At 41.2% G+C, this 18,348-nt stretch overlaps 1 protein-coding gene across 1 annotated transcript in view; it reads left to right on the top strand.

The window, feature by feature from the left end:
- mboat2a (membrane bound O-acyltransferase domain containing 2a) overlaps positions 1 to 18,348 on the top strand; it is a 68,114-nt gene that overhangs the window by 43,732 nt on the left and 6,034 nt on the right. The window contains exons 3-8 of the mRNA XM_034675502.1: positions 494 to 571; positions 9,645 to 9,740; positions 12,156 to 12,211; positions 15,715 to 15,769; positions 17,135 to 17,327; positions 17,762 to 17,954. Coding sequence (XP_034531393.1) covers positions 494 to 571; positions 9,645 to 9,740; positions 12,156 to 12,211; positions 15,715 to 15,769; positions 17,135 to 17,327; positions 17,762 to 17,954 — 671 coding nt within the window. The remainder of the gene's footprint in view (positions 1 to 493; positions 572 to 9,644; positions 9,741 to 12,155; positions 12,212 to 15,714; positions 15,770 to 17,134; positions 17,328 to 17,761; positions 17,955 to 18,348) is intronic.

The raw sequence follows: 18,348 nt of genomic DNA, 5'->3' as shown, positions 1-18,348 counted from the left end.
TTCCACTTCCTTACAAGTGTGCGGGATGACAAAGCAGGATGTGGACATTAGTATTGTGGGTAACCTTGTGACAGTCTTGAAGAAGGAAGTTGAACGTGTGAACAAAAGGTTTCCAGTGACTGATAAACTTAGCAGTAAAGCTGGGGTTGGTAGTCAGATTTAGATACACTTTTTGTTAACCTGGTTAAAATGATCTTTATGTCCCAATGGCAATCAATACATAATGTGTTCTTTAAAAAAGAGTGAAAAAAAGCCGCTATCTACAGCCAGAGTAAACCTGGGAAAACACCAACCAATCCCTGACATCAGGAGCCAAATGATGAAACCAATTAAATCCTGTCCTGTCGTTCTGCCCGCCTCCTGCGTACATTTCATGTTTGCTTGTGTTTTTAACTTTCACTATGATAATGTTTTGATGTTTTCTTACCACTGAGTGAGACATGAGATGAGTTATTAGCAGTTTAGCTTTAATATGGCGTCTGTTTCTTCACAGGTACTCCCTCCACTTCCTGGTCCAGAGCGGTCTGTCCTACAGTGTGATGATCTTTGCTGGCTTGGAGCACATGCACAAGTAAGAGCTTATATAAAATGAAAAAGTGATTCAAAAAGTGTATAACTTGTTGACACCATGGTTCCTGGAAGTGTATAAAACAAGCACAGCTGCGAAACGACCACTTCTGTGAGCCTGAGAGGACAACAAGGAGCATAACGGAGACATCTCTCAAAGCCAATAAAGCAAAACCTCATAAAACTCAGATTAGATGTTAGATAATGAAAACTCATCATAACAGTTAACTCTGAATCAAACTTTCTGTTTGCATCCCCACTCTTCTGTCTGTGTTTTTGAAGCAAGGGTCATGATGATGATTCTGCCCCCGAGGCGTCCATCTGTGACCATGGCTCATCATCAAGATTCTCACACACACACACGCACACACACACACACACACACACACACACACACACACGAAGACATTGTCTTTGATGATATTTTTTTCTACCAGATTTCAAGGTTATAAAAGCAGGTGCAAACAGTAGATGTTCACCCTTAGGAGAGCGCTTAAAATAGACGCTAACAAAACATTAATCATAAAAGCAACAACCCTCAGAGAGAAAGGTCTGAAACCAGACAACAGAGTGGCAGTAGCATGAAATACAGGTCACATTTATCCTCAGTACGATGTGGTATTTCAACATAGAGCAGTGTTTTACATCAAGGAGTCATTTCAGGTTTATTCCTCGAGTATTAACCCTCTGCAAACAACATTAGTATGCTTTTAGCCCAGTGCTCTGAAGCAGATAAGCAGCGGCGTCGGCTCACTCTCGCTGCAGCGCTTATGAAACTGAAAAACCATGGCTGCGTCACTCAAGCTAAACCAACACACACCTAAACTGCTGCATACAGAGATAAAGTTCAGCCAATCCCCTGCTGGATGAACGTGCAGTTCAGGAGTGCAGAGGAGGAGAACTTCAGAGGCAGGGTGCTCTGACATGTTCATGTTTGCAGAGGGCGTTGAACCCAGCACCTCAGGATAACAAATGAGTCTCACAGGCAGTGACCGGTTCAGATTGAAGTGGGGCTCCGGGCCTCTGGCTTCTGGCCAATTTTTAACCCTTTTTTGTCTTTACACTTTCGTACACTTCAGCTGGCTGCATTTGCATTTAGGGCTTTAACATAGATCAAGATATTTTACATTTCTGTGACTTGTGATAGTTGCATTTGATTTAATCAGCCCCTACTTTAAATAAACAAATGATGTATATTTAAAAATGTACACAGCTGTATGTAGTGCCTGATGATATTCAAGGGACAGTAGGTACACAGTTGGAGGTGGCTTTATTTTTTATAATTCTTTCAGTTTTATTCTTTTAACTTTCATTTTCATTTTCTGTCTCCTTTCTTTTAGTCTTCTTTCTCTTCTTTGTCTACTTTGTTTTCTTCTTTGTTTTAATTTCTGTCTCTTTCTTCCATTCCTTCTTTTCCTTTAATCATTCTTCTTTCTCTTCATCAAACATTTTCATGGTTCCTTCACTTTTTTTTTATTCCTCCTTCTTCTTCCACTCCTTCATCTTTGTTGTCTTCCTCCTCTGATATTTCTTCATCTTCTTGTTTCTAATTTCCTTCATCTTGGTCGTCTTCATCTTTTTGTACAATGTTTTCATCATCTTCCTTTTCTTCTTTATCTGCCTCATCATGAACTACTTCCTTTTCTTTTTTTTTCTTCTTTGTCTTCTTATGTGCCTTCTTCTTTCTTTTCATCTTCCCTTTCCTCTGTCTTTTTCATCAGCAATTGTTTCCCTTTTGTCTTTTTACGTTTTGCTCTCATCTTCCTCTTTTTCCTTCTTACCTTCACTTTTTTCTTTTTCTTCTTCACCTTCTTTTTTCATCTTTTCTTATAGTTATTTCATCATCTGAAGTTTGTTTTTCCCCTTCAAAGAGTTTTCAAGTTGCCCCCTTCTTTCTGTTTTTCACCTGTACTCCATCTCTTATCTTTGTAACCTCGTTGGCTGACCCACTCATTATATTCCAACTGTCTTACATAACACCATGTAACCTTACCAATGATTACACTGCTTTTAAAGCTTCTGTGGGGAACTTTTTTTTTTTAATTTCAAGTATCTTTTTATTGAGCAATTATGTTACAAACAGTCCAGATATACATTCAGGTCTCATTTAACACTTTTGAATGATTCATTGATTTTACAAATGTGAACTGTCAACTATGAGACTTTCCTGCAGCAGTGACATCAGTTTGTTCTGAAAAAAACTACAAGACCACACTCCCAAGAGCAGTGCACTTTGTAAGAAGAACAAATAGCAAACATTCACATTCTCCCTCTCAGAAACACGACCTTTGGGGGAGTGTGTACACTGAGTGCAGTTTGACAGCTTCATGGAGCTGCAAAAAGCTTCTTTTTTTTTTTCCTCGTCTGTGGGAACGGCTGTGAATGTGATCTCCGCTTGGTGAGGCTTGAGATGCTCCGTTCATTGTGAGGCATCAGATTTCAAACTATTCAGACTGGTTGAGCTCTGAACCTCTCACTCTCACTCTCTCCCTTTACCTCATTGAGAGTTCACCTGCTGGGTGAGGTGAAAGGACGGGGAACGTTCCAGAAGCTTTCCAACAAGTGAACGCAACAGCTCGGCCTGCTGGTTGAACACTCATAAAGACAGAGACATGAGGAACGTTTTTAGATGTGTTGTAACAAATGACAAAGTTTCCTTTTCAATGACTGCATTCATACAGAAATCACGTGGATATATTTTAGCAATATCATGCTCAGGGCTGGACACTTAAAAGCTGTGCTGCTGAAACTTGATATTGATAATACTTTGGGAAAATAAGGCCATAATGCAAGTTAAAGAACAAAACAATCAATCAATCAATCTTTATTTGTATAGCGCCAAATCACAACAAACGTTATCTCAAGACGCTTTTACAAACATAGGAGGTCTAGACCACTCTATGTCAAATTATGAACAGAGACTTAACTTCAAGACAGGGTAAGACTCAGTCTGATCTCACCTTAATCCATCATGAGCATTGCACATCGCAGTATTTAGCTAGTTACAGTGGCGAGGAAAAACTTCCTTTTAACAGGCAGAAACCTCAGGCAGAACCAGACTCATGTTAGACAGACATCATGCCTCGACCGAGTTGGGTCTGGAAAGAAACATATGTGGTTACCTTTTAGCTTCGTAATATAGCATTCAAAAACTTCATATCTAATTAGGGATGTATGGATACATTCAACCCACGATTTGATTCGAATCCCGATTTTTGATTCACAATACGATTCGCTCACGATTCTCTAACTTTTTCAAGAAAACTGGATTGAACTCAAAATTTTTAGAACTATTGTTTTATTTCAATTCTCAGATATGGACAGTTGCCAAATATATTTTTTCTCTTATATTTCTTTGTAAACAAAGTAATCCTTTTTCATTTTTAAGGTGTTTTGTAACTCAAATAAAACCACTGCACACTTTTTTCAGCACCTTGCAAAAAAACAAAAAACCCCCATACAAAAATACCTTGTTGGTAAATTTCAGAACAATTGTATAGAAATAGAAAGTGAATGATTCCCAAATGAAAGTATTAAATATTAAAACAGATAAGGTAAATCTATAAATAAACTAAAGTGCAGCTTGGGCTCTGGGCTTGGAATTGACGTGTTTTCCTTCAGGAATATCAGGGAAAGCCAAAATGCTGCCATACCTCCAACTTGAAACACAATGGTGCATCCTGAACGGCTAGGTCTTCACCTGCTGTCGCAATGTCTGTTATGCTCAACTTGTGATATATCCTTGCATTGCTATATCTAATGTTAAAAAACAAGGAAGTTTTGAATGCTAATAATAGAGATCAACATTTTTGTAAATTGGCTTTTTATAAATAAAGATCGATTGATTGAATACTGTTTGTGTTGTATAATACTAGAGAAACATACATTTTTAGTGTAACAGTAGTGTTTGCTAGTTTGTTATTTAATGCCAACCAGCCATATGAAATTATGCAGATGCAGAAGTGCAGTTCATCAAGCGTCCACCAGAGGCTGGCTGTAGAAACACCAGAAACCACATACACACCCATTCAAAAGGACAACTGAGGGTGAATATTTTTTTAAAATCGCTGTTTTCAAAGATATTATACTTAGGCATGGTTGACTTGATTCACAGATGGGCACTTGTTAGTTGGTAGCAAAAAGGCTAAAGGCCTGCCTCTTTACCTCACACTATATCGACAGAAGTTAAATTGAGTTCAGCATTTCAATATGGCACCCGCCAACGATCAGCTTCAAAACAGTGCTTCAGAAACAGATGGGTGACATCACGGATAGTACATTAATTTGTTATACGTTTCATGTTTGATGCTCACATCAGCTTTTACCTGAGATCAGCTACTAAGAGATAAATTCACCATATTACTTAAAGGTGACATATCATGCAAAATTGACTTTTTAATGGTTCTCTACCTGAAATATGTGTCCCTGGCATGTCTACAACCCCCCGAGAATTAAAAAAATCCATTCTGCCCCTGTTTTGATTTCTTCACCTTTCTGTAAATGTGTGTGAAACGAGCCGTTTCAGACTTCCGTGTTTTTGTTACGTAACAACAATATCCGGTCTGTCACGGAGTCAGAGCTCGGAGCTTGTTCAGCCCATAGACTGTATAAAATAATACTGAATCCCTCCTCCGTTTTTCATTACCTGCACAAATGTGTGCTAACAAGGAGCTTAGGAGGGAGGCATGCTAGTTGTAGGCTGTCTTAATAAACACAAAGGTCGGTTTTACTCCCCACGTCTGCACATTTGAAGATCTAGTGGATGAATTTTATTTGTCATGGAAAAGTGCTAGCGCTAATTAGCATAGCCACATAGCTACATGTTCATAGCTGTAGCTGTGTACCAAGACACACTGACAAATAAAACAACAAGAAACACAGAATCTGTGACCAATCCTTCATAAAAGGTCCTGCTGCCTTTCTTGCAGAGGTCGGTTTTACTCCCCACGTCTGCAGATTTGAAGATCTAGTGGATGATTTGTATTTATCATGGATAAGTGCTAGCGCTAGTTAGCATAGCCACATAGCTACATGTTCGTAGCTGTGTATCAAGACACACGTCTACATACTGATAAATAAAACAACAAGAAACACTAAATCTGTGACCAATCGTTCAGAAAGGTCCTGCTACAGGCGCCTCTCCGTCAGGATCAGATTCAGAGGGTTGAAGTAACGTGATCTCTGAGCAGCCGTGTATATTCAGCCAACATGTAAACATTAGATCAACGTGCCGGAGAGCCGAGGCACATCCACTTCCTGAGGGGGCGTGGTCAGAGGGAAAACAGAGTGTTCTGATGATTCAAAGTGTTTTTTTGAGCATAAACTTTAAAGACATGTTTTGGGGACCTCTTAGACCAATATATATTGATGAAAAAAGCGTGATATGTCACCTTTAAAATACTGTTCAATTTCCCTCCATGTTTTTTCCTTTCTTTACGTTTAGGTTGCTTATCAGATGGGTAACTGCGCCATGGCAACAACTGCCAGATAGCGGGAAAGCGAGTTATAAACCTTGAACACAGTGGTGACACCACAGGAAAGTGACAGCCATGTGAATGTGGTTAAGTTGGATCAGGTGCTGAAGAAGAACCGTGAGTGAAGGAGTGAAGAAGCCAGTTTTCTCACAGTTACCTCAATCATCTTGAGTTTCATCCATTTTATCTATCTTAGTCTCTGACCAGTTTCCTCATATTTAATACATGTGATGAAATTCTACACTCTTATTATAGGAAAAAAAAAAAATCAATTAAGCTTCATTTTTTTCTGAAAAAAGTATGGCTGATGTAGGAAATCCTATTTGAAGAGAATTTGGCTCCCACTTCCAAATAAATTAGGACCCTTTATCAAGACTTACCTTCCCCTTCTTCAATACAGTAAAGATGCAAACTGTAACTGATAGCTGTAATGACTATGGTTTTTGTTTGGAACCGCATTTCAAGCAAAAGTTTCTATACAGTCTGCATGTGCTGTTTATTAACTGAAGCAATGGGTGGGGGGCACTGAGTGTGCAAGTTTTAACATGCTGACAGATGAGGTTTCTCCCTTTATTTCTTCACCCAGGATTCAAAGCCAGCCACTAAAGAACACAAAGACAGAGCTGAAACTTTTCAACACAAGAACTCACGCTGAACTTGAGCTCTCCAAAATGGCTTAAACTATATTTAAAGAAATCCTAACCCAAATCCTAAGACTTCAGTTTCTGCAAACACATCATATGAAATCTACACACAGCAGTTTATAAAAAATCAGCTTGATTACACTCATGCTACAGCAAAGCTAATATAAATTCTGAGTGCACAAATGACTGCTCCACAGTTGCATGCTGAACAGATGGAAATTTCCTCTGGATCTGTGTATGCATCTGAGCGAGCATGAAGTGTGCCTCCAGGCGTTTACTATGTGTGCACAACCTCAGAGAGAGGTCCCGGAGCACTGGGATTTATTTATAGCCTGTTTTTCATTTTCATCACACCATGTCCAGTGTTTATCCCTACCTGTGGCTCTTGTGTGTGTGTGTGTGTGTGTGTGTGTGTGGCTCCTTGTCTACGCCTCAACCTGTCTACTCCTGTCCCTCAGATGGAGACAGGCCTGCTTTGGTTTCAGACTCCTTCTGATGCTACGAGTGGAAATATAACACCCCCCCCCCCCTCTGTGCTGTGAATTCCACAAACACAAATCAGATGAGGATAAAGACAGGATCCCTGTTGGGCCAACTGCAAATATAGCTGCTGCAGCACATATAGCTCATATGCTCACTGATGACTGCAGCTGTGCACTGCTGCCAGAGAAATATGCTCCTGATGGAATGGGGATTGAAAATGAAAGCAGAGTCAACAGAAAAAGTTCTTTATACTTTGGACTGATAAAAGGACTCACATGAAATGTAAATATCTGCCATTCTTCTGTTGGTTTTAATGCAAAGCTACTTTTTCTTACAAACGTAAAAACTCTGTTATTTTTATATTGACATTAGCTCCATTTTTAACACACACACTGCACCTTGAAAATGCACCCACCTTGTCAGGTTAAGTGCATGTGTGACCAAAAACAGCTGAATCCATTCACCCTGAATGTATCTAGACTTTGTCAGCCCCTCAGTAAACTGTCAGTGTGAAGTCAGGGTGAGCTGGTGTGAATGCCGCAGGTAATAGTCTGGAAAATTCAGTGCAAACAAGTGGGCGCGTTAATGATGTCATTCATGCTGAGTGTGGTTTCTCTGTCTCTGTCTTTCCTGCCAGCCTCAGTTGTCTGTATACTGCTTTCCACTGTTGTGGTTGTGTTACAGAAATGTCCTAATACAGGTAGTGATACTAACACACGAACACACATCATTACAGAACACTCCTCTTGCACTCAATACCTGGTAATCCCCCCCCCCCTCACCTAAACCAAACGCCTTATTTTTAAGCATTCAACGAAGTGTCTGAGTGTCTGACTGTGAGATTGAAGTGTTGAAGGCAGCTCCTGAACATATCAGGGCCTGCTCGTACTTGTTAGTTTTCAGTCTCAAGTTTAAGTCCTGATGTATCAAATTAGCCGAGCTTGTTTTCTGCTTGTGCCTCCGTATGTTTAAATTAACCCTATGCTAGTCCAACTCTGTAACCCACAGGTCCCCAAGCTTTTCTGCAGGTCCCTCTTTGGTAGATGAAAATATCTTCAACCCTCCCAACAGCTACTATACACATCCCAGCTTACATCCATAAAACACTAAAGCACACTATCAGACACGTTCTGGAACCATTTAGTTCCTGCAGATGGGCTAAAAGTTCCTGGATCTTCTGGTCTAAGAGCACCTTTAGCAGAATCGCTGCTGTAACCTCTCAGCTTTCAGACTACCAAGTTGCCCTCTAAAACTCGAGCACTGGAGCAGTGTAGCCACAAGTTTAGAGTCTCACAGGAAGCAGGTACAGGATGTCTTTCGCTTTCATTCACAAAAAACTATCATTTTTGTTTCCACTGAGGTCCCATAGCATTAGGTACTTTTTCTTTCGCTCATTCAGTAGCTTCTGGGAACTTTCACAAATCTTAAAGGAGTATCTTGACAGTGATAGTGGACAGCGTTGGCTAAATACGAGAGCGTAATAGCTTTCTTGCTTGTCATGCTCGCCCCCTCTTCCTACATTTCCTGTCTGCTTCTCTGTCTGTCAAAGAAAGATCTGCACATTTTGACGAGCCTTGTTGCTTCAGGGTTGTTCTGGGAATATCTTTGTAAAGAGGCGTGTGGACAAATATTGTATGCACTGCAAAACATGCCAAGTGTGGGTTGAACACAAACACAATATAACGATATTGTATTAAAATTACCTCCTCTTCACTCTGTGCCATCTCTGATTAATACTAGTGTGTGAGTTTGGGAGAGAGAGCTCTTAAAGGGGTTGAAAAATAAAATCACATGGCTTCAGTGTGAAAGAGTTTTTATTCTGTGTGATAAATGCTCAGCAGTAGAGATCATAGGATCTTGGCTGTGTCCTGGGCTGCAGATACAGTAAGCTCTCAGAATCAAGAGGCCTCGTTGTGTCTTATCAGCGGTGCAGCCTCGCTCTAGCCCGTGCGTTGTATTCCTTCTCCGAGCAGCACAATCCTCTTATTGTTGGCAGCAGAGGAATGCTAGCGAGCTAGCTTTAACTTGGGCTGACTCTGCAGCAGCTTTGTACAGCAGGCTTAAGTGATGCTTTGTCTTTGGTCTTCGGTTGAAAGGTTGCCTTGTCTTCTGTGTCCAAGCACTGACACTGACACATTACTGGAGCCTCCTCTGCCTCTTTTGTCCAATTTTCAACCCCCTCTCATTTCCCTGTGGCAGAGGTCTCTGCCTTTTGTACTGTACATCAACAAAGTCGTTGTTCGGCCACAGAAAGGACAGCAGTGGGATGGTCAAGGTTTGTTTCCTCAGCTGAACTCTGGGGATAAATATTAAGTGTATCTAACGAGAGTGACCCCACCTGAAAAAAAAGTTAAATACTGGTGTGGTCGCACCAAGATCTCATTATTGTTTGTGTCCTTTGAACGCAGCATCCTTTTTTTTTAGCTCCCATATAAACTGTCCTAATTTATTTCTCTCTCTCTCTCTTTCTCTTCAGGTACTGCTTCATCGTGACGCTTGGCTACCTGATCCTGTGTCAGATCACACGAGTCTACGTCTTCGACTACGGCATGTACTCTGCAGATTTTACAGGGTAAGCTACACAAAGACCACAGAGCTCTTTAGGATCGTCTTGCATAATTACAAACTAAAGACCTCAGCTGGTCTTAACTCTGAAAGCTTTACTGAGAACGAGAAATAAGGCTTCAAAGAGAAGTAGTCAGGGGAATATTGGAAATGTCTCAAGCAGTCTGAGCTACACAGAAAGGAGAGCATGCCACACTCCCGTGTCCGCAGGAGGACGTCGATAGTGGTTATATAGTTCCTCCTGGTTGGTTCGCTCTTCCTCCAGACTGTCTGACAGTTCCAGCAGACAGCCTGTACTCCCAGCAGGGTAGGTGGGGGTGGCTTGTTCCTTAGCAACCCAATGCAAACCCATACGGCCTCTGAGAGGGCAGAGATTTCCCTATTTTCAACTGCCTCGCCTGCTCCTCTGTTCCTCCAGAAAATGTCAGGCTCATAGCGTTCAAAACGTAAGTGTTCGCGTTTGTTACACTTTTTTTTTCTCTCCATTTAAAGAAAAAAAAATCCTGTCCACACTAGTTTATGAATATTTCTCTGTCCTGCAGAACGGTTGAAAACGCCCACGTAAGCATGCCAGACCAGTAGGCTGTAATAATGTGCAATCAGTCTGTCACGTCAAACACGATAGAAGGACATTGTGCACATGCTCAGTGAGTGTCCTCTTGAGGTGGCAGCAAAGGTGAACAGATGTTCTTTAACGGAGTGCGTAGTGGGGGCGGATTTATTTATTTATTTATCTATTTTATTTAAATGTATTTAAAGCTGCAGTTAGGAGGACTGTGGTAAAAAACTGTACTTGTGCTGTGTTTGGCAAAAAAGTCATAACACTCATCAACAGCCATCAATAAATAAGGTGCCTCTGTATCCAGCAATCTAAAAATTCCAATCGCTCCCGTCAGCTCTGACCAATCAGAGCCACTCTCCTGATTGGTCCTCCTACATTGTCCTTGTTGAGCGTGCACTATGACCTGTTTGTGGGCGGGGCTTACAGGAGCAGATAGGGGGGGAGAGGGACGTAGTGAGAGGGAAATCTGTTTTGGAGGGTTAGTTTTGACATTCACAATCTCTCCCTGAACTGATCTTTATTCCAGGACTACCAACAGCAGCTTTAACCAGGAAAACCACATTGAGATTAAGAATCTCTTTTACAAGTGTGTCCTGGCTAAGATCGGCAGCAGCACGTTCCAACAAAGTTACAAACAACACAGAGTTAAAAAACATGACAGCATATCATGGATTTCCAAACAAAAGTCATCAGTCAAAGCATCTACAGGCTGATGCATGTTCATCAAGAGCCTTCAGTCTGCTTTTAAAAACATGTAAAGAGACAAGCTCACTCAAACCCAGGCACTCCTGCAGCCGGTTCCAGGCTGCAGGAGCAGTGTATCTAAAACTCTTTTTACCCATTTCAAGACGCACTCTGGGGACCGAAAGTCTAATTTAGCCTAATGGTTAAGTTGTGCACCCATTTAGTCGGTGGCCCTGGTTCGATTCCAGCCCACAGCGCTTTTCCCACATGTCATTCTCCCACTTTCTCTCCTGTTTTTATCCTATCCACTGTCCTCTCCGCTATAAATAAAGGTGTAAAAGCCCCCCAATAAATAGATAATACACATAAAAAAAACTACTCTGTTCATATTTGTGAATTTGAAATTATTGTGTGCTATCTTGGATTTATGCTGCATGCACAACACATATAAACGACTGCAGTGCACAAGTTGAGATGATGACGTCAGCGTTCCCTTGTTCCAGCCGTCCCTAACAATTCAGATGAAATGAAAGGGTGCTTTCCCAAACCTTTACGTGTCCTAAAACTTTCCTCACTTGTACATGTTAGAACAAAGAAACCTGTGTCTTTAAAAAAACTTTCAGTTCTTATTCTGTACTTCCTCAATACGTGCTTTTTAAGGGAGGGAAAAACCTCGGGTCACTGAGTAGAAGTTCATGTCTAAAACTAGTCAGGACATGAACTTGTTAATGCTGAAGTTTACAGTGATGTATGTTTCCTAATACAGGTTAAAGATAATTAGGGCAGATATTTAAGGTGTGTGTGTGTGTGTGTGTGTGTGTGTGTGTGTGTGTGTGTGTGTGTGTGTGTGTGTTCTTTAATAGAGAATGGCTTCAGTAAGTCAAAAGAAAGAGGGTTGGGAAGCGTAGGACTAGATCAGGCCTGATCTGATAAAGAAGAAAACCACAAAGAATAATGACAGGAAGCTCAAAATGGTCTGAAACTATCCGGCAGGAAATGTTTCATTGTGAAAATAACACTGCCTCAAACACTGTTTGTGTTACCACTGCATTACACGGCATCCAAAGTCTGCTTTCAAACCTGAAGTGCTTGAGACGAAACAAAACACCATCATGGCTGCTGTGTGTGCTCTGTTTTACATATTCAAAATATTAACTGACCGTTTTTCTGTTCCAGGCCCATGATGGTTATAACACAGAAGATTACCAGCTTGGCATTTGAAATACATGACGGTAAGGCTGGTGTCTCTAAGGCATGTGTGGTTTTAGGTGTATGTGTCTGTGCATGCCTCTGTGTGTGGGTGTGTCGTCTTTGGAGGGACAGAAGTGGCAGATGTGACAGAAGTGAAAATGGTTCAGTTCTCTTTGGAGTTTAAAAACAGATCACATGGCAGCTTTTCTGAGGCCAGTAGTCAGTTCTGCCAATGGACTAGTGAACCAGAAAGAGAGCATGAACACGGTTATGTAATGGGCCAATGACCAAGTATGCACTCTCTCTCTCTCTCTCTCTCACACACACACACACACACACACACACACACACACACACACACACACACACACCCCTCTCTCCCTCTCTCTCTGTGTAACAGTGTAGTGGCTGGCTTAAAGCCTTAAAGCACAAACTGAACGGTGTTAATCATTGGATTGTAAGGTTTAATTCATTCATCAGCTGATTTTCTGCTAAAACCAAAACAACAAACGCTAATGAGCCAAAATAAAGATGGAGACTCGACACAAAACAAACAAGTGTGATGAAGCACCGAGGAGACTTAAAGCTTTAGAAGATAATGATGGGGTTTTTTTTCTCTCCCACATGGAGTCTTAAGACACTTTGGGATACTCTAGACTGAACACAATCAGCAGTGTGCGAGCGGTGTGTGTTGGTGTGTGTGCCTGCAGTGTGGAGCTTTAAATTCTGTTCATGTCACTGATTCTTCTTGCAACTGTGAGTCTAATGAGAAACTAAGCCTGTAATTCCCAACCTAAAAGAACTGTCACACCCTGACATCCACCTGCTGTTTCTACACACACACATACACACACACACACACACACACACACACACACACACACACACACACACACACACACACACACACACACAATCACATACACACACACACACAATCACATACACACACAGCTAAGGGTTTAGCGTCATGTTTATACAGTAGACTTCTCTCTATCTGCGATTTGCTAAACTCATCACATAAGGAGTGTATAAAGCAGTTTGGATATACACTTGATCACTATTATGGAAGGGATAATGTATGATTAGCAGGTGGTTATGGGAAATAGAATCCCAACAGAGCTATTTCCCATAACCACCTGCTAACCTTACATTATCCCACTTATTACCTTGCTACTAACCTAAATCCCAGTGCTTTCACGGCAGTTAGCGTTCCATGGTGTTGGATTTTTATCTGACTGTTGAGGTCGATTAAACATTTAACTGTCCTCATTCAGCTCTCCTTCTCTGAGCTTCGCGGTTCACACACCTTTGGAAATAAAGGAGGCAAATGTCGCAACTTTTAACACTGCCGCTGTCATCACCACCGCTCAAAGTTTTTTTAAGTTTCGCTCACCTGCTGTTGTTAGGGTTGTCGGACAGGATCCAATATAAATAAACCTGTGTTGTTTGGCCTGCTGAATTAGCACCAAGCATAAAAACTATGCATAAAACTATGAGTCCAATGCGGAAGTGCTAAAAACTGCAGTTCATTGAGGATCCGCTTGAGGCTGGCTCCGAAAGAACCGGAAACCACATACACACCAATTCAAAAAAGCCGATCTTCACAGAAGAAATAAACATGTTTACAGCCTGGTGCAAAAGACAATGTAGTCTGGATAGCTCATTTCTCGATCGGCACACACTGTACAGGGGTGAATTTTTTTTTTATGTGGCAATTTTGAAGATATTAAGATTACTAGTCTTCCAATGAGAGGCACAGCTGACTTAATTGACAGGCAGGAACACTGTAGCTGTTGGTTAGGAGGCTCAAAGCCTGCCTCTTTACGTCACAATCGTTCGACAGCAGCAATATGGCTCCCGCCACCGATCGGCCTCAAAACAGCGCTTCAGAAACAGATGGGTGACGTCACAGATACTACGTCCATATTTTATACAGTCTATGATTAGCACGCTAACCGAAACTAGCGTTTTAGCCGCATTGTATATCAATATGATGTGAGTGGAAGCTAACGGCTATACGTCACATTACAGTCTATGGTGTCAACAAGCAGAAGATAAATGTGCCTGAACTCTTTTCCGTGGATTGATTCGACACGACGTGTGATCAGTTTGCCTCCGGCGTTGCACATGTTATTGAAAGTTAATAACCGTGGTCAAGGGGTTGTCAAGGAGTTTTGACCAATCAGAATCAAGCATCAGTAAGACAGCTGGGTAATAATGCACTATAATTAAGAGATAATGTATAGTGAACTGGTGTTTATGCAAATTAGAATTCAGACAGGGTGAGCAAGGTCCCAACTCAAAGCTGGTGTCTTGCTCCCCCAACGTTTTCGCCACGGTGTCAACAGGCAAAAGTGAAGTGTTCCGGACTCATTTCTGCAGATTGATTTGATGTGGCATGTGTGATCAGGTCGTCCCTGGCGTCACTTTTGCTGTTACCACTGTTATAGGGTTCTGACCAATCAGCATTTAGTGTTTCACACAGTGTTTCTTCAGTATGTGGGTGCCTCTACATTCAAGGCAAATTTCCCTATAGATGTTTTAAGTATTCTTTACTCGTCATTGATATTAGAGGTTTAATTGTGGCCAGAGGAGCTGCATAATTTAACTAAACATAGCCTGGAGTGCAATGTATTGTACTCAACCTTACATTTGCCCTATGATGCGAACACTACAAGCCGTGACTGTTAATTAGCCGAGGTCTCCATGGAACAAACAGAACAGATTTTGAGTGACCTCTAGTTACCTTTTCTATAAGAGCAATAACGGCTGCCATACTGTCCTCCCTGGGTGTAATTTGTCCCCTTTAAATATTTCCAGTAAGGAGCCAGCAAAACAGCTTTAATCAGAGCAGTGGAAGAAGCTGTGTTGGATGATGAGCTCTTAGGGGGGTTCTAATAAACAGCCTGGTTCAGTCACTCACCGTCTCTTTACCAGCTCAGCTGAAGGAAATTGGTGTCTATCCACCACTCATGCATGACCTTCATGGTCTCTTAACATATGTGATGCAATGACATAAACCTTTGACACTCTACCTGCACGCCCTGAGGGTCAGCACTTTTTAGAGTGTTTCATCATAATACACATTATGCATATTTTTGCATATTGATGCTTTTGTGGGACCGAAAAAATCAGACAAGATTATCAGCGACTTGATTGATAATTTACATGTAATTATTATTATTATTATCTTTTATTGTTTTCATCTATGTAATTATTTGCATTGCTTGTAATCACTTCTGTGGGGTAGTTGTCAGACAAAGTGATTTGAAGCACACTGCCAAAACAGCCTTTATTGACATTTTGCTAAACAAAGACTCACTGGAGGGACATGAGTGACTGCTAAAAGAGAACAGGATGAGTTTTGTTATTGTTTGAAGACAGTCCTTATGCATGTACAGGACCAGATCAGCAAATCCAAAATCAACACTAACTCCTCACAGAAGCTTTAACCTGCTTTTCAAGTTTCAGATCCACATGTGATTGGATTTTGGGTGTTTTTTTCTGAATGTGTTGTGTGTCCATTTGCGTTCCTCTGCAGGTTTGACCAAGCGAGATGCGCAGCTGACACCCAGTCAGAAATACCTTGCTATCAGGTATGTGACTCAGGTATGTTTTTACTGCTTCAGATGATGAGTTCATGTAATCAGGTTGGATTCAAAATTTGTCCGAAATTTGAGTCACAAACTCTGCCTGAAAGCAACAACTGTCTCTAATTTTAATAAAGGCTTCATAGATTTCTGCAGAGAAAATCACCAAATAGCCCCCACCCCCGCCCGCTTTTTCCGCTCTGGTGTTGTCAAGCAGTTGTTAGGCTCTCAGTATCCAGGATACAACACATTCACACTACTCTGGTGTGACCTGTATATCAGGAATGCCCTTCCATTTGTGTATCCTGCAATGCAACTGTGTAGTCTTGCCTCTGACTGTAACTATTGGATAACGCAGAAACAATGAAACAGAGGGATTTGAATGAAGGCACTGGCTGCTACATTAAAGCTCCTGTGGAGAGGTTTTAGCTGGTTATGAAACACATTGAAATTAGTGCTGATACCTCTGTATGAGCAACAAAAGAAAGAAGACCATTAGCATAAACATTAAACTCTTTTTTATGTTTACTTTCAATGCTTGGTAAAACTACAATTTGGGGTTGGTTGTCAGAAGAGGGAGTTACAGCACACTGATCAAACATTATTTAGTGCAACGTTTCTTAATGAGTGCTACATTTGACTGTTAGAAAAAAGCAGGATGAGATTTGTGTGTTTAAAGCAATACCTAGTCATATACAGGACAAGCCTGGAATGTGCCCCATGATGCCAGAATTACTGCTTTGCCAAAATTGACACAAACTGAAAGTTCCTCACAGGAGCTTTAAAGCTCAAACAGGATTTCATATATCAATCAATCAACTAATCAGGCAACCTTTATTTATACAGCGCCAAATCACAAAAAATATTATCTCAAAACGCTTTACAAACAGAGCAGGTCTAGTGTTAAATTACTTACAAACACCCAACTTCAAGACAGGATAAGATCCAGTTACAGTTACAGACAGGACTCAGTCTGATCTCATCTTAATCCACCATGAGCAGAGCACTTTGTGGCAAGGACAAACTTTCTTTAACAGGCAGAAACCTCCAGCAGAACCAGACTCATGTTAGACAGTCATCTGCTTCGACCGAGTTGGGGTTGGAAAGAGGGATAGAGGGAGAAAAAGAGATAGAGATGATGTTTAAAAAAAAAATTTGAACTTGCAACAAAAAATGAACAACACCCCCTAGAGATTATTTTTATTTGCTAAATAAAACCGTTAAAACATACTGGACTAAAGAATCCGTAACGAATGGTTCTCTGTCTCTTTAAATATAACATATTGTAAGAGTGTTGGGTTCCACTGCTCTGCATGAAAATATCTTCTATTTTCCTTTTTTAACTCCACATTCCTACTTGTGTCCACAAAGGCGGATGCCCAGCCTGCTAGAGTACCTGAGCTACAACTGTAACTTCATGGGCATCCTGGCAGGCCCCACCTGCTCCTACAACGACTACATGGCCTTCATAGAAGGCACAGGCTACCAGCCACGCCACCATGAGAATGCAAACGCCAACGGCAAGGAGAACGGGAAATACAAACAGAGTGAACCCTCATCCAAGGTACCGCACAGGTTTTACTACTTAACTGAAAATGCATGTGTTGTGTGAAGTCTGCGAGCACTTTGGTGGAGTAGATTTACATTAGAACAGTAGGCGAGCTGCTTGAAAGGGGACCAGGGGGATCAGAATGCTTTTGTTTCTCTTCAAAAAGTAGCAACTAAAACATTAGTGAGAACCTAATGATGCAACTGTCTAAACATCAAGGTTATTTGTGTTTTCCTAATGCATAATGAATTAATGATTTAAATACACTCCCATGTTTGGATCAGGACAGAAAGGAACAGACGTTGTTAAATATACAACATGAGAGAACACTCAAAGCCTTGAGTTCACCTGAAGTCAAGTTAGCAAAGTTTTTGGAGTACTCGTATCACGTCTTGTATCACTTCTCATACCACTTTCTTATTTTCGTTGATTTTCTCTCCTCCAATCAGAATGACGTCATCTCCAAGCTGTGCACATGTGCCATCTCTCTGGGCATCTACCTGTCGCTGTGCAAGCTGCTCCCTGTGGAGCACGCCATAGACGAAGAGTTTGTCAGCTCCACGCCCTTCTATCTGCAGGTCATCTACCTTTACCTGGCCATGCTGGCTCTGAGACCCAAGTACTACTTTGTCTGGACACTTGGTGGGTGTGACTGACATCTTTATTTCTACTTTTTTTTTGTGCTTTTAAAATCACATTTGAACATCTGGACCACTAAAACTTGTGTGAATTTGATGCATATTTGTTGTTGTTTAAGTTGCGTTCAATGCCCGCTGATCTTAGTGGTTTAAACTCACCGAAACAATCAACATCTTAATATTTTGATTACTAAAAAGAATCTTTCCAATTTTCTGAGATACAGCCCTTACTGTTATTGAACAGCCTCATTCCTGAGGTAACAGTGCCATCTAGTGCTGAACTGAAAACTACATCCCTACATTGTTACTGATGACAAATGCATGTGAAGCTGCCACTCCATCTGTTTCTGTCACTGCTGCACAAACTCATTGTATTCAAAGGATGTGGAGCCGCTGTC

This window comes from Notolabrus celidotus, chromosome 22 (genome assembly GCF_009762535.1).
Source record: "Notolabrus celidotus isolate fNotCel1 chromosome 22, fNotCel1.pri, whole genome shotgun sequence".
Classification (NCBI taxonomy): Eukaryota; Metazoa; Chordata; class Actinopteri; order Labriformes; family Labridae; genus Notolabrus; species Notolabrus celidotus.
Note: the sequence above shows the minus strand (reverse complement) of the source record. Positions and strands in the feature narration are given on the sequence as shown.